The sequence below is a fragment of the Syngnathoides biaculeatus genome, chromosome 7 (assembly GCF_019802595.1).
Source record: "Syngnathoides biaculeatus isolate LvHL_M chromosome 7, ASM1980259v1, whole genome shotgun sequence".
NCBI lineage: Eukaryota > Metazoa > Chordata > Actinopteri > Syngnathiformes > Syngnathidae > Syngnathoides > Syngnathoides biaculeatus.
In genome coordinates, this window is record NC_084646.1 from 18,256,336 (window position 1) to 18,269,614 (window position 13,279).

Here is a 13,279-nt window from a genome sequence, read left to right on the forward strand (position 1 = left end):
ATTTGCCTTGAGGATGCTCGTGGAAAAGTACAGAGAAGGTCAGAAGGAGCTACATTGTGTCTTTGTGGATCTAGAGAAAGCCTATGACAGAGTACCAAGAGAGGAACTGTGGTACTGCTTGCGTAAGTCTGGTGTGGCAGAGAAGTATGTTAAAATAGTACAGGACGTGTATGATGGCAGCAGAACAATGGTGAGGTGTGCCTTAGGTGTGACAGAGGAATTTAAGGTGGAGGTGGGACTGCATCAGGGATCAGCTCTGAGCCCCTTCCTGTTTGCAGTGGTAATGGATAGGCTGACAGATGAGGTTAGACTGGAATCCCCTTGGACCATGATGTTCGCAGATGATATTGTCATATGCAGTGAAAGCAGGGAGCATGCAGAGGAACAATTGGAAAGATGGAGACATGCACTGGAAAGGAGAGGAATGAAGATTAGCCGAAGTAAAACAGAATATATGTGCGTGAATGAGAAAAGTAGAGGAGGAAGAGTGAGGCTACAGGGAGAAGAGATAGCGAGGGTGGACGACTTCAAATACTTGGGGTCAACAATACAGAGCAATGGAGAGTGTAGTCAGGAAGTGAAGAAACGGGTCCAAGCAGGTTGGAACAGCTGGCGAAAGGTGTCTGGTGTGTTATGTGACAGAAGAGTATCTGCTAGGATGAAGGGCAAAGTTTACAAAACAGTGGTGAGGCCGGCCATGATGTACGGATTAGAGACAGTGGCACTGAAGAAACAACAGGAAGCTGAACTGGAGGTGGCAGAAATGAAGATCTTGAGGTTCTCGCTCGGAGTGACCAGGTTGGATAGGATTAGAAATGAGCTCATTCGAGGGACAGCCAAAGCTGGATGTTTTGGAGACAAGATTCGAGAGAGCAGACTTCGATGGTTTGGACATGTTCAGAGGCGAGAGAGTGAGTATATTGGTAGAAGGATGCTGAGGATGGAGCTCCCAGGCAAAAGAGCGAGAGGAAGACCAAAGAGAAGGTTTATGGATGTGGTGAGGGAAGACATGAGGGCAGTTGGGGTTAGAGAGGAAGATGCAGGAGATAGGCTAAGATGGCAAAAGATGACACGCTGTGGCGACCCCTAACGGGACAAGCCGAAAGGAAAAGAAGTGTAAGAACACACAAGGAATTTTTCTCCGGTAGTCGGTGCTACCCTGGTACGACATTCAGAACAGGAACAACGTGGCAACAAGAACAAGCGACATTTCTGTTTATAGGAACTATTCCTTATAAGAGTCTTGCAAGATGTAAAAACTTCTTCATTTAGAACAGGTAAGAGACAAGTGTGTTAATGTCCCACATTGTGTTAAGCGTGTACAGAATGAATGAATGGAAGGAAACCTTTAGCAGGCAATGTACATTTTTAAACCCTGCTCATTTTAATAATTCCCATAAGTTTGTAGTTATGGACAGGAAATTATGCGCCATTTACTCAGCATGTTCACCGTTAGGCATAAAAACAATTTTTTTGGATTTTTTTTTTTATTTAATCCTTGGACTACGATATATGACAAAACTTGCTACTTGTGTTGGAGGATGCTATTTTATTCTTACTCTCACCCCCTCCCCAACCCTTGAGGACCTGCAAGTACTGTGGATATATTTTTGGCTTTCAGGTGATTAGCAGCTACCTGAACCTGGCCTAGTCTATGCTGTCTTCACAAATGGGGCAAAAGGTGTTTGAATTTTGCCAATTAGCTTTTCAGGTTCACTCTCACCCAGTTATCAATTTACAACCATGTTGACATTACAATGATTTTTTTTCACCAAGTCGTTTATCTTTGTAGTTCAACATTTACAAAACAGCTTTGTGAAGGCAATCCTCATGCACACATGAACAGATCTGATGTACGCCATTGTAAAATGTTTCCCAGACCAATAGTTTACCGTGCAACTATGCGATCCATCCATGGTGTGAGGGTATTGTATATTTTTTGGGAATACCTAGATGTACAGTAAATTATACCCATTTGATGTCAAGAATGCCATTGCAACATATCCCGTTCTCAATGGTGGAGAGTGGGGAAAGGTGGAGGGTTGGCTGTATAACAACTATAATTCAGCTGAGATGGGTATCTGGAGAGGCTAAGCCGTGATGGGGCCAGAATCGCTATGATTAGATTTCCCCTGTGTTGCTATTCTCTCTATGTCCCTGAGATCTCTTTGTGCCTCTGTTCCCTTGTTATATTTTGTATATCTGGCAAGCAATTCAACAGGGATATCAATTGAGAATCAGGGGACAGCAATTCAAAATGCTTTGATCTGTGAGTACAAACATTGTAAAATATAGATTTGTTGCTATAGCCATCAGATCACAAAATAGCTGTCAAAGCACATTGCTAAAAGCTGCCAAAATTTCTTTCTCACTAGCGCGCTCTGTCAATCTCCCAGCCGTTCCTTGGAATGTTGATGCTCATATCTGCTCATGTTGCGGCACTGGGTAATCAGTTAACCTGATTATGCCTCTGATGGAATTAAATCATTTCAGTAAGTGAAAATAATCATATGAGTAATAGGTTTGGGGGATGATGACGCTCCCCATGGCCGGTTTCTGCCGTGGCTACAAACCAAGTTTTGCTCCCTTTGTCCCATAATATCAGGGATGACTCATTTAAAGCCACAGTCGTTGAGACCAGATGAATTTATTTAGAGATGTTTAATGATAACTGGACATCTAAATAGATAGTCCAAACAATGTGAATTATTGACCTTATTTGGTATAAAAGACTAATAAGTTCCTGAGCTATAGGTTGCAGACAGAAATGAAGAAAAAAAAAAACAAGACTTATATTTTTTGGGTGGGGATTGGCCCAATATGACTTTTGTGCAAAAAGGCTTTTTTTTTTTTTGCTACCACTGAACCACAGGGAAGAGGATTATTCAGGAAAGTTAACTGAGTGTAAAGGACAGACCTTTTAAGCAGGCCACATGATTGCAAGCTGAATGCAACAGCAGGCATGAATCTGCAGATTATCAGTACAGGCTCAACTATCCAGAGGCTGATTAAAGGCTTTGCACCTGTCACTTGTGGAATGATATTAAATGGTAAAGAAAAATTATAGACAGTTATGAAAGTGGACCGAAATGCAAGTGAAGTTAGGAGCATTGGAGAGCTTTTGCTTGAAATTGACATATATCTGTCACGACCCATTGGAACGGGAGTAGGACCCAAATGCAGGACTCGGAAGATGCAAGGTAGTTCGTGGAGAAACGTTTATTATTCAGTGGTCGTGGATCGGTCAGGCAGTCAGGTGCAGCAGCGGTAGTTGGGACGTCGGGCGAAGAGAGCAGGTGGACGGGCAGGCTGGAGTCGGTACATGGGAGAACGATCAAAGCAGGCAGATGTGTGAAAGAAGTCAGGCTTACGGGATTGGTTGGAGAACAGGCGAAGGTCGGTACACATGGGTTGTCGATCAGGGATACGGGAGTACTCGAACGGGACATGAACTTCAACGATCTGGCCCCGACCAATCGTCATCGGGGTCATATAAATACACCGGATAATCACCCCGCATGAGGCGCAGGTGTGCGCCTCCCAAGCAGCGCAACCGCGCGGGCACTCGCACAGCCCGGGCTGGAGCGGCAGGATCATGACAATATCCTCTGTCGATATACAGTACTTCCCTCCCTCGATTTGAACTCATAAGGGATTCAGAATACATGCCTATGATGAGATCATAATATTAAGTGCTTTCTGCAGTGCAAGCATCTGAAATGTGTGTGTCACAAACCTGTTGGATAATTGAATGTATAAACTCAGCAGGTGGACACTGCCCGAGTTGAAGTAGAATGATTATTGGCCTCAGTGGTAAAGGCTGCTCCTGGTAGAATAAACAATGCCTTGTCATTGATGGATAGTGCACTTCCATTGATTGTATTTGGCCTGTAAAGAGTCGTCATCACAAAAAGTACACATCAGTGAAGAAATTCAATCCCTAAACTGTTATGCTGGAGCGGAGCTTTGGGAATTGCCAGGGCAACATCACCCTATATCACCGGCTTGCTTCTTTCCTTTCACAATCAGGCTGAATAACCCAGAAGTAGCACACTACCTCGATGAGTGATCTGTTTATTTTTGCATGGCCGCCTTTATCGATAGAGCCTCTAAGTGTGAGAGGAAAGATGCTATCTGACTCTATTCCTGGGGATGTAGCAACCAGCATTCAGGAAAAGCTGTCCAAAGTGCATCATGTCGGTGCATCCGTAAAGATGGAATAATTTCCTTCTGATTTAGTGATGTTTTGGGAGATTCGTTCTCTCAATTTTTCTTTTCCAGAGCTACAAGTAAAACCCTCTGTCATTTTGCTAATTTTATTAGTGTCAAAGCCACTACTTCAGTAAATGTTCTGAACATATTAACTATACATTGTCTCGACTCTGATTTACAGTTTTCATATCTTGTAGGTAGGTTCAAGGCAAACAAAGACAAGATAGGCCTCATAAACATCTAGTATATCATATCGTAGACACTAAGAAAGGCCCAGACCGAAGCAATAATCCTTCTCCAAGAGACAGACCTTGCTCGAAGGAGTGAAAGTGCTGCACCATTATGGCATGTTTAACATAGATCATTGATGACATACAGAAGAGGGATTTTGTGAGAACATATTGCACTCTCTTGTCCTGACGTTTCTGTAGCCGAATGTAGTTTGCTATTGCGTTCTAAGCTTCAGGGCGACTCGATATAAAAAGATTATACAGCAGTGATCATTAATAATCGATGGAGAGGATACAGCAGCAGAGCCTAAAACGGTGTAAATGCCTGTATGCCTTTGAACCCAACAGTGAAATATTCATCATGCTCTGCTGATGCCAGCTGGATTTGAAGGTAACCAGATCTGACGTTATTGTGAGACTTCTTTTTTCCCCAAATGTCTTTTATTTTTTATTCAAACAACAGAATACATTATAACGTTCCGCTCTAGTCCGTCAGTGAATTTTTTTCTGATTCTTTTTCTATATATGTTCACATTTATTGATTAACTCAATCTTTACTCCGTTCAAAGCTTAATTTGAAATAACACAAAATTAAGAAGCATTAATGAAATGTATCACTTTTTACGCAATGTCCATTAGAAATTTCTCATTTTTTGAGCATAGCAAGGTGATGTTTCTTGTATTTGCCCTCTTACACTATACTAGGACCCCACCAAATGCTTATTTTGACAGTCGATTAGTCACGGATTATGTAGTGTATTTAACATCTGCCAAACCTGAATCAAGTGACCAGATGGATGATGGGCTGATGTCTTTTTTTGTTGGGGTCACCGTCATGCGATTGAGCAAAACTGCCTCACGATCGACTGGTCGATCGACACATTGAACACCCCTCGTTTAGAGTATTCAGAGCCCATATATTTATGAGTACCAGAAACCACCACTGGCCACTCTTTTGTGGAACAGGTTTGTCTTAGCCACATTACGGTAATATCTAAAAACACACGTTCTCACGTGATCTTAAACTCATGTTTATTTGGCTGTAATAGACCACTGTCTGAGTTTTCTCAAATAATATTTGGCAGCGTTGCATGGCCAGGAGTCACATGCCAAAAGTAAATACAACAGACCGTCATTCTTCTCTTTTGTCGTTGTTTGTTAGTTAGCATGTCTCATTCCGATTGATGTGTTCAGTGAGTTTCATGCAACCACTAAGCTGGTGCTATGGGAGGGAAAATCAACTGCCCCAAACTGAAACAACTTGACTGGAGCCTAACCAGCACTGGGGTGTGTTATAGTAACTTGACAAGCCTGGTTTACGTTGAGCATAATATTCTAATTAAAATTGGATTAAAAGCTCTATATAAACACCTCAACAAGAAAAAAAAAAACATGAAGCCCTATGGAATTTCATTCAGTTTCACAGCTGTACAATCATTTTCTGTTTATGAGTATTTTTTTTTTTTTTTGTCATGCAAACAGCAACTCAACGTCCTATCTGCACATGCTTTGTCTTGATGTAAATCCGCAGTGATGTCATTTACCCACTTAGAGCACACATTGAGTGTTTGGATTTTGCACACACGGGAGCCTGAAGGAGGACCAGGGAGTGGCTGGTGCATCACGCTCGCCTGACCGCTTCAGAGTGCACCTCAGTCGGCCGCGAGTGTGCTGATGGGCCGCTGATGTTGGTGTGAATGGTCTGAGCCAGGCTTGAACTGGGGTCCCCATAGGGATTTGCTACTTCCACCACAGTTTACATCATTTTACAGCTCCAATCCAACTTGCTGTCCTCATTTCCCCACAATTTAGTGGGTTCTGGGTGCCGAAGCTACCATGATGTCTACAATGTCAACATGAGGTCACTGGCTCTTTAAATGAGCAGAGAGCTATGTGCTACTGGCCAGCATCTTAGTCAGTCATTCTCAAAGCTGTGATGTGGCCTTGAGCTTCTGATGCATATTGCAGCTCTGGGCACTTCCCCCCGCAGCTCTAATAATATAAGAATGAGTCACTACTTTGGCTTCAGTCAGGGTGGAGGTCAGGCGTTTTGACCCATGGGACTAATTGCACCAGCGTGCCAGCAAAAGGAGGACAATGACCATGGCGAACAGTACCCTCTCTCATCCGTTAATAGTGAAGTAATTGCCCATTCATGCATGCTTATCAGATGGAGGGGTACCTTAAAGATTGCAAATAATCCTGCTGAGTGCCATAATTCTTGAATGTGATGAATGAGGTAAGTGTGAGAGCTCACCCATGAACAAAAGTCTCGCACCTTTTCTTGTCAGAATGAAAACAGATATTTAATGCTAGTACAGTGTGTTTAAAGATTTTTCATTGCCCTTTCGTACAACTTGAATTGTCATTCGATGTAGTTGTCACTGTTTTGCATGGCCTTTCTTCATGTGCTACATGTGTCCTTGTCAGAGCTCATATTGACATTTACAATGGGGTTTTTACAGTTTCTCAGTATCGCTCATTTTAGCTCATTTTAGGACAAAACAAAACCTCCCATACTCTAAGCAAGGCTGCAATTTCCTTGTGACCCTGACTTTATTTACCTCTAAGATTCTCAGCATACATTGTACACTTACCGTACAGTACAGAAAACATTTTTTTTGGTTCATTAAGTGAGTGTCTTTAAAACACATCTTGTAGTGTCCTTTTTAACACTACAAAGTGTAATTGTATTTAAACCTCGCTGCAATGCTTCGTGATTATGATGAAGATCTCCCTCTTCCTTCTCCAGAGGACCTACTTCCTCCTGGCTTCCCTCACATTGACATGGGCCCTCAGTTGAAAGTAGTGGAGCGCACTCGGACCGCAACAATGCTCTGTGCAGCCAGTGGTAACCCTGACCCAGAAATCACCTGGTATAAAGACTTCCTGCCCATTGACCCTACTGCAAGTAATGGGCGAATCAAACAGTTACGCTCAGGTAAGGAAAGGCTATGAATGTTATTATTTCTCCTCCTGTCAACATAATTTTTTTTTTCAACTCTCAAAGTTGGCTTAACGATAGACTGCATTGTTTAGAAAATACTTTTGGTGATCCCTTTAGTTTATTAAACAGACTTTATAAGTACAGCTCATTTTACAGTGGGCGGAATGTATTGAAAGCACAGTATATTAACGAATGAATCGGGTCAAATAATTAATACCACCTCAGAAGTACAGGATGTCATAGTCAATGAAAGCCACATTAAAGTTGTACTGGCACTACTCGGTAGTGGATATGTTTGTGTCTTGTTCCCATTGATTAAACCCCACTGAGAGGCCCACTAAAGCAAAGTCTAATTATATAGCTAATTAAGAGCAGACTCTGAAGTAGCCGTGGGCAACCAGGGGTGGATATTTTAGGTCAATGTTTTGTCATCATTGGAAAAATCCAGTGACTCTTTTTTTAATCTATTACTGCCAATGTGGGTGCGACTAAATCGTCTTGCAATTGAGTCCATGTTCCATTTTTGGCTCTCATGTGAAGTAGACTCAAAATAATTGATTGGTCATCTCGTTATTTATGCGCAGCCGTGTAAAATCAATTGACAGGTCCCAAACACTGTTTGTTCCTTCACATATTTTAAATCTTGATGCATGTTTTCTTTCCATTTCTAAAACTAAATTTGTGTATGTGTGAACACTGTTTGGGGTGATGCCGAGAAATGTAGGAAGAATGTTATGTGTTTGAGTTTTTTTTTTTTTTTAAGTCAGGTAAATTAATTGATATGTAGGTGTTGTGTGCCCTCAGAGAGGGAACTTGCAATCAAGTGGGCCGACAATAGTCTGAGAACATATAGTCTTGTGAAAAAGGAGCTATAAAATGTGTGTATACTTTTTGGGTGCCACACCATCTCCTCTTATCTAGGTTTGTAACCCATCAGTAAATTGAAGTTCTTGAAATATTCATTGTTTCTCAGCACACTTTAGCGTGACCTCAATCAATCCTATTGACTGCAATTAGTTACCCCATGAAACGCTTCCCTTTCAGTAGTAATAAGTAAATTTTATGATTTCAAATTGTGATGTGTGTAGGGATTTGTGCTCATTAGCGCTTACCATAGCCTTTGAGAAGTTATTGCAAGTCGTGGTGAGTACAACCATTGAATCAATATATTCCAGTGTATTTTACAAGGAAATTATATTTTCGTTTGGTTGTATATAATTTCATTAACAGGGTTACAAATGTTCTGCAGATATACAGTACTGTTATGAATTGAGTAAGTGTATGGCTATACATGGATGAAAATGCTTCCATTTAGCAACATACTATTAATAAAGTTACAGTATTTGTGGTTTTTATGGAAAACCTTAATATTGAAACTATCATTGCTTGTTTATTTGTCTCAATTTTCAACACTTCTCTCCGTGTTTAAATCAGTCGGTGTTGCTGCCTGGGATCTAATGTAACTTCTCTATCGCCATTCTTGTGATTTTCCTTCAAAAGCATTTGTATGTCTTTGTCTAATTGAATTTTTTTTTTTCTTCTTTGTGCTTTGTCTATAATTGTGTGTGAAACTAAAACATGTCACAATGCAGACTGCATGGTATTCAACACATTCAGCTTAAAACCAAATTGCTATATATGGTAACTAAAGACAAAAAGTCCTCTTACACTTAACTTAAACAAAACATTAAATGCCTGTGTTCCAACAGACACAAAAATTAGTAATTATAACAATTGCAGACTATAAAAATAAATGATACTTAATTTTGTAAATAATGACTTTGGAACCTTTTAAGTAATTCTTAGAATCAAATATTGTTTGAAATTACTATCCAAGATAAAACTTCTACACTTTAAAAATTTTCTAAAAAGGTATTTTCCTGAAACGTCACGCTAAAATCAACTATGTTGTTTTTCTTCTTCCTTCTATTTACTTTCATCTTGCTTTGTGATTTTCAGAAACGTTTGGTAAGTGTTCATCCAAGTCAAGTACGCCCACCCACTCTCCTTCCAGCAGATGGCATATTTAGATTCTTGTCCAATATGCATGCATCCCCTGCTCCTCCCCTGTTCCTTAACCCCTTCCCTCCACTTGTTTAGCTATTCCTACCACCGCCAACTTTAAGCAATACCATTATGGGAACGTTTTTATAGCAGCACAGTACTGACTGCTTAGTGCAGGCGCTTAACAGTTCTGAGGAACTGGGTTCAAATCTGGCCTCGCCTGTGTAGAGTTTACATGATCTTCCTGTTCCTGCGTGGGGTTTCTCCGGGTACTCCAGTTTCCTTTTGCATCTCCAAAACATGCATGCTAGCCTAATTGAAGACTCAAATTTGCCTGTAGGTGTGAATATGAGTGCGAAGGGTTGTATCTAGGCAGCACGGTGGAGCAGCTGGAAAGTGTTGGCCTCACAGTTCTGAGGACATGGGTTCAATCCCAACCCTCCCTGTGTAGAGTTTGCATGTTCTCCCCGTGCCTGCGTGGGTTTTCTCCGGGCACTCCAGTTTCCTCCCACATCCCAAAAACATGCAACATCAATTGGACACTCTAAATTGCCTCTAGGTGCGATTGTGAGTGCGGCTGTTTGTCTCGATGTGCCCTGCAATTGGCTGGCAACCAGTTCAGGGTGGCCCCCGCCTCTCGTCTGAAGATAGATGGGATGGGCTCCAACACACTCGCAACCCTCATGAGAATAAGCGGTATGGAAAATGAAATAAATTTTTTTAAAGCAGTTTTGGATTTCTATATACCGGATTTCTATATACCGGTGCATATGTAATACTCCATCTTTAGGAAAGTGACATAATTGAACCACTGGAAAGCTGTGGCTTATTTACTTTTGCTGATCGCATGGTCCAAATTTTAGACTTACTAAATCCTCTGCTTTATTGCTGCAAGACACCAGCCATTATAGGTATAAGTACTCTGGCTAGAGAAATGTAGTCCCCACTTTTTGTACTCACACATTCATAAAGTGGAACCTTAGTTTTATCAACAATACTGTTTAAAAAAGTTTCAGAATGTTGAACAAGTACTGATAAGGTTGGGAAAATCATGAGTCCTTTCAAGAGGAACGGTTTTTGACTTTATCCTAATAACGAGTTTACTAATAGCATTTCTTTAACTTTTATAAGACACTGTCTACAGTGCTTCTCAAAACAACCTCAATTGTGGTTTATTTGTTTAGTTGTTTGGTGCAGGCAAAACCTACAGCCTTGATTTCAAGTTGTCATGTAAAAAAAATAGTCTTGCACAGTTGAGGTATAGGATACGTCGAGAGACCAGTAATGTGGTTGGTAAACATACTCAGATTCCAGCTGCAGTAAATCAATGACATCCTTGCTACTTGGTTTTGAAACAATGCCTGACAAAACAACATTTGTCCTGAAAAAAAAAAGACTGACACGCAACCCTTGTGAGGATAAGCGCCTTGGAAAATTGATGGATGGATGGAATTTAAATCTACAAAGCCAGATTGATACCCTCTACAAATGCTGTCTGATGTTCCGGACCACATTGTGCTGCCATGCCAATGATATTTTTCTAGTTCCCCCCAGGACTTCCTCCAGCATGATGAAGGGGGCTGTCATTTCTTGCAGTTTGCTTTGGCTACAAACTCTCACTAACCTTATCAGGTTGAATGTCTCAATGGTATGGGAGGCCTCAATTATTTAATATTCTCTAAAATGGAAGATCACTGTTGTAAATTAAATCTCTTTGGGATTAATCCCGTCCGGCACGGTGGAGCAATGGCTTCGGGCATTGGTCCCACAGTTCTGAGGACTGGAGTACAAATCCCGGCCCCGCCTTTGTGGAGTTTGCATGTTCTCCACATGACTGCGCGGGTTTTCTCCGGGCACTCTGATTTCCTCCCACATTCCAAAAGACATGCATTAATTGGAGACTCTAAGTTGCCCTCAGGTGTGATTGTGAATGCAGCTGATGTCTGTCTGTATGCGCCCTCCAATTGACTGGCAACCAGTTCAGGGTTTACCCCGCCTCCTGCCCGATGACATCTGGGATAGGATGGACGGGATTAATCTCTGAAATATGTAACATCATTAATATTTGTTGTTATCATAAGAACGTCTGAGGTAGATGAGGTGGTTTACCAGACACCCTATGAACAGTCAACAAAGGTCAGACAAAACTGACCAATGGGACAAACAGATGGACATCATCTTGGGCCAGATTGCACCTGGTCTACAACCTGGAAATATATTTCTAGTATATGTAGATGGCTGTTTAGTGAAACATCTGGGGTGGTCAGTGGAGTAAATAGTGCCACAGCTGATACCAGTCGCTTGTTGAGGTATATTTAGGTCATTGTCCGGTAATATGATCAAAATTCACTGACCGTATCTTAGCATGGGCATAATACATCTGGATTTGTTATTGTAGGCCTATCTATCTCGTTAGATTTATTTATTTTTTTATTTCCTACATTTTTAATTAAAAGTCAGAAGAGATGTCATTGGTCAATAACATTTATCACTACTGCCATTAAACTGAAGTACCTTTAACATTTAATCTTTTAACCTTTTCAGTTTCTCCTCTATCTCCATCCCATTTTGTCAGGTTTTAAGTAGGCCTTTATGCGATCCCCACAAACCTGCTTTATTAACCATAACCTTACCCCAACCTTTTCCTAACAGTTCCCTTCACCTCACCCGACTTTTAACGAGTAACATCCTTAACTTCCCAACTAAAATTTCACATTTGCTGAAGCCAACCAAGTTAACCGCTTCCTGCAGCCTCTAATAAAATGCTAACACTGTAACAATATCACCGTCTTGTAGCCTTAATGTCCTGTCTTGTGAATAACCTTATGTGCCTTCTAAACCAGTCGTTAAAATCAATTTCATGAGGCCACTGTTTTACACTGTTTGAATTGACTGTATTCTGTGTCTTTGTGTGAGTGTGTGTGTATGTACATATATATATATATATATATATATATATATAATATTTTTTATATATATTATTATATATGAAACCCTGTTTATTATTTATCCGTTCTGAAAATCTACAACTACAGAGACTTAATGAAAACTTTAATATCATTGAAATTACTCCCACAAATGTTTAAACCTATTCAAACACATTAATAAAACATTATTCCTGAGTGCCTGTTCTCACTCACACAGTTCTCCAGTTAAGAGGCGGCGTTCTATACTTCAGTTATATACTCCATAATATATAATGTGAAACGCCACAGAAGGGCAAGTAAAAATAGTGAAAAAGCATAATGTTATAAGTACATTTATACAACTCCTACTTTAACACACACACACACACACAATCAGAACATACACGAGTTCGCAGACATATTCAGCCTGCTCTGTGGGAATAGCAAAAATTAAAATGTCCTGCTGTTAATTACAATCTTCTCTTCCAGTCAGTATCTCTCTCTCTCTCTCTCTCTCTGTCTCTCTCTTCTCTCTCTCTCTCTCTCTCTCTCTCTCTCTCTCTCTCTCTCTCACACACACACACACACACACTATATATATATATATATATTATATATATATAAAACACACACACAAAGGTTGCACATGGACAACCGGTTAGAGCATCTGCCTCACAGTTCTAAGGTCCAGGGGTTCAAATCTCAGTCCCACCTGGGTGGAGTTTACATGTTCTCCCTGTGCCTGTGTGGCGTTTCTCTGGGGATTCTAGTTCCCCCCCCACACCCCAAAAACATGCATTAATTGGAGACACTAAATTGGCCTTAGACATAATTGTGAGTGCGAATGGTTGTTTGTCTCTTTGTGCCCTGCAATTGGCTGGCAACCAGTTCAGGGTGTACCCCGCCTCCTGCCCGAAGATCGCCGGGATAGGCTCCAGCACTCCCACGGCCCTTGTGAGGATAAGCATCTTGGATGGATG

General features: G+C 41.0%; 1 protein-coding gene across 6 annotated transcripts in view; it reads left to right on the forward strand.

Moving 5' to 3' along the window:
- ptprsa (protein tyrosine phosphatase receptor type Sa) overlaps window positions 1-13,279 on the forward strand; it is a 246,696-nt gene that overhangs the window by 143,981 nt on the left and 89,436 nt on the right. For 5 of the 6 annotated variants that reach the window (XM_061824188.1, XM_061824191.1, XM_061824193.1 and 2 more), the window contains one exon: window positions 7,195-7,383. In XM_061824188.1, the coding sequence (XP_061680172.1) occupies window positions 7,195-7,383 (189 nt within the window). Of the gene's footprint in view, window positions 1-6,386; window positions 6,682-7,194; window positions 7,384-13,279 lie in introns of those variants that run through there. The other variant, XM_061824192.1, reaches the window with a different exon arrangement.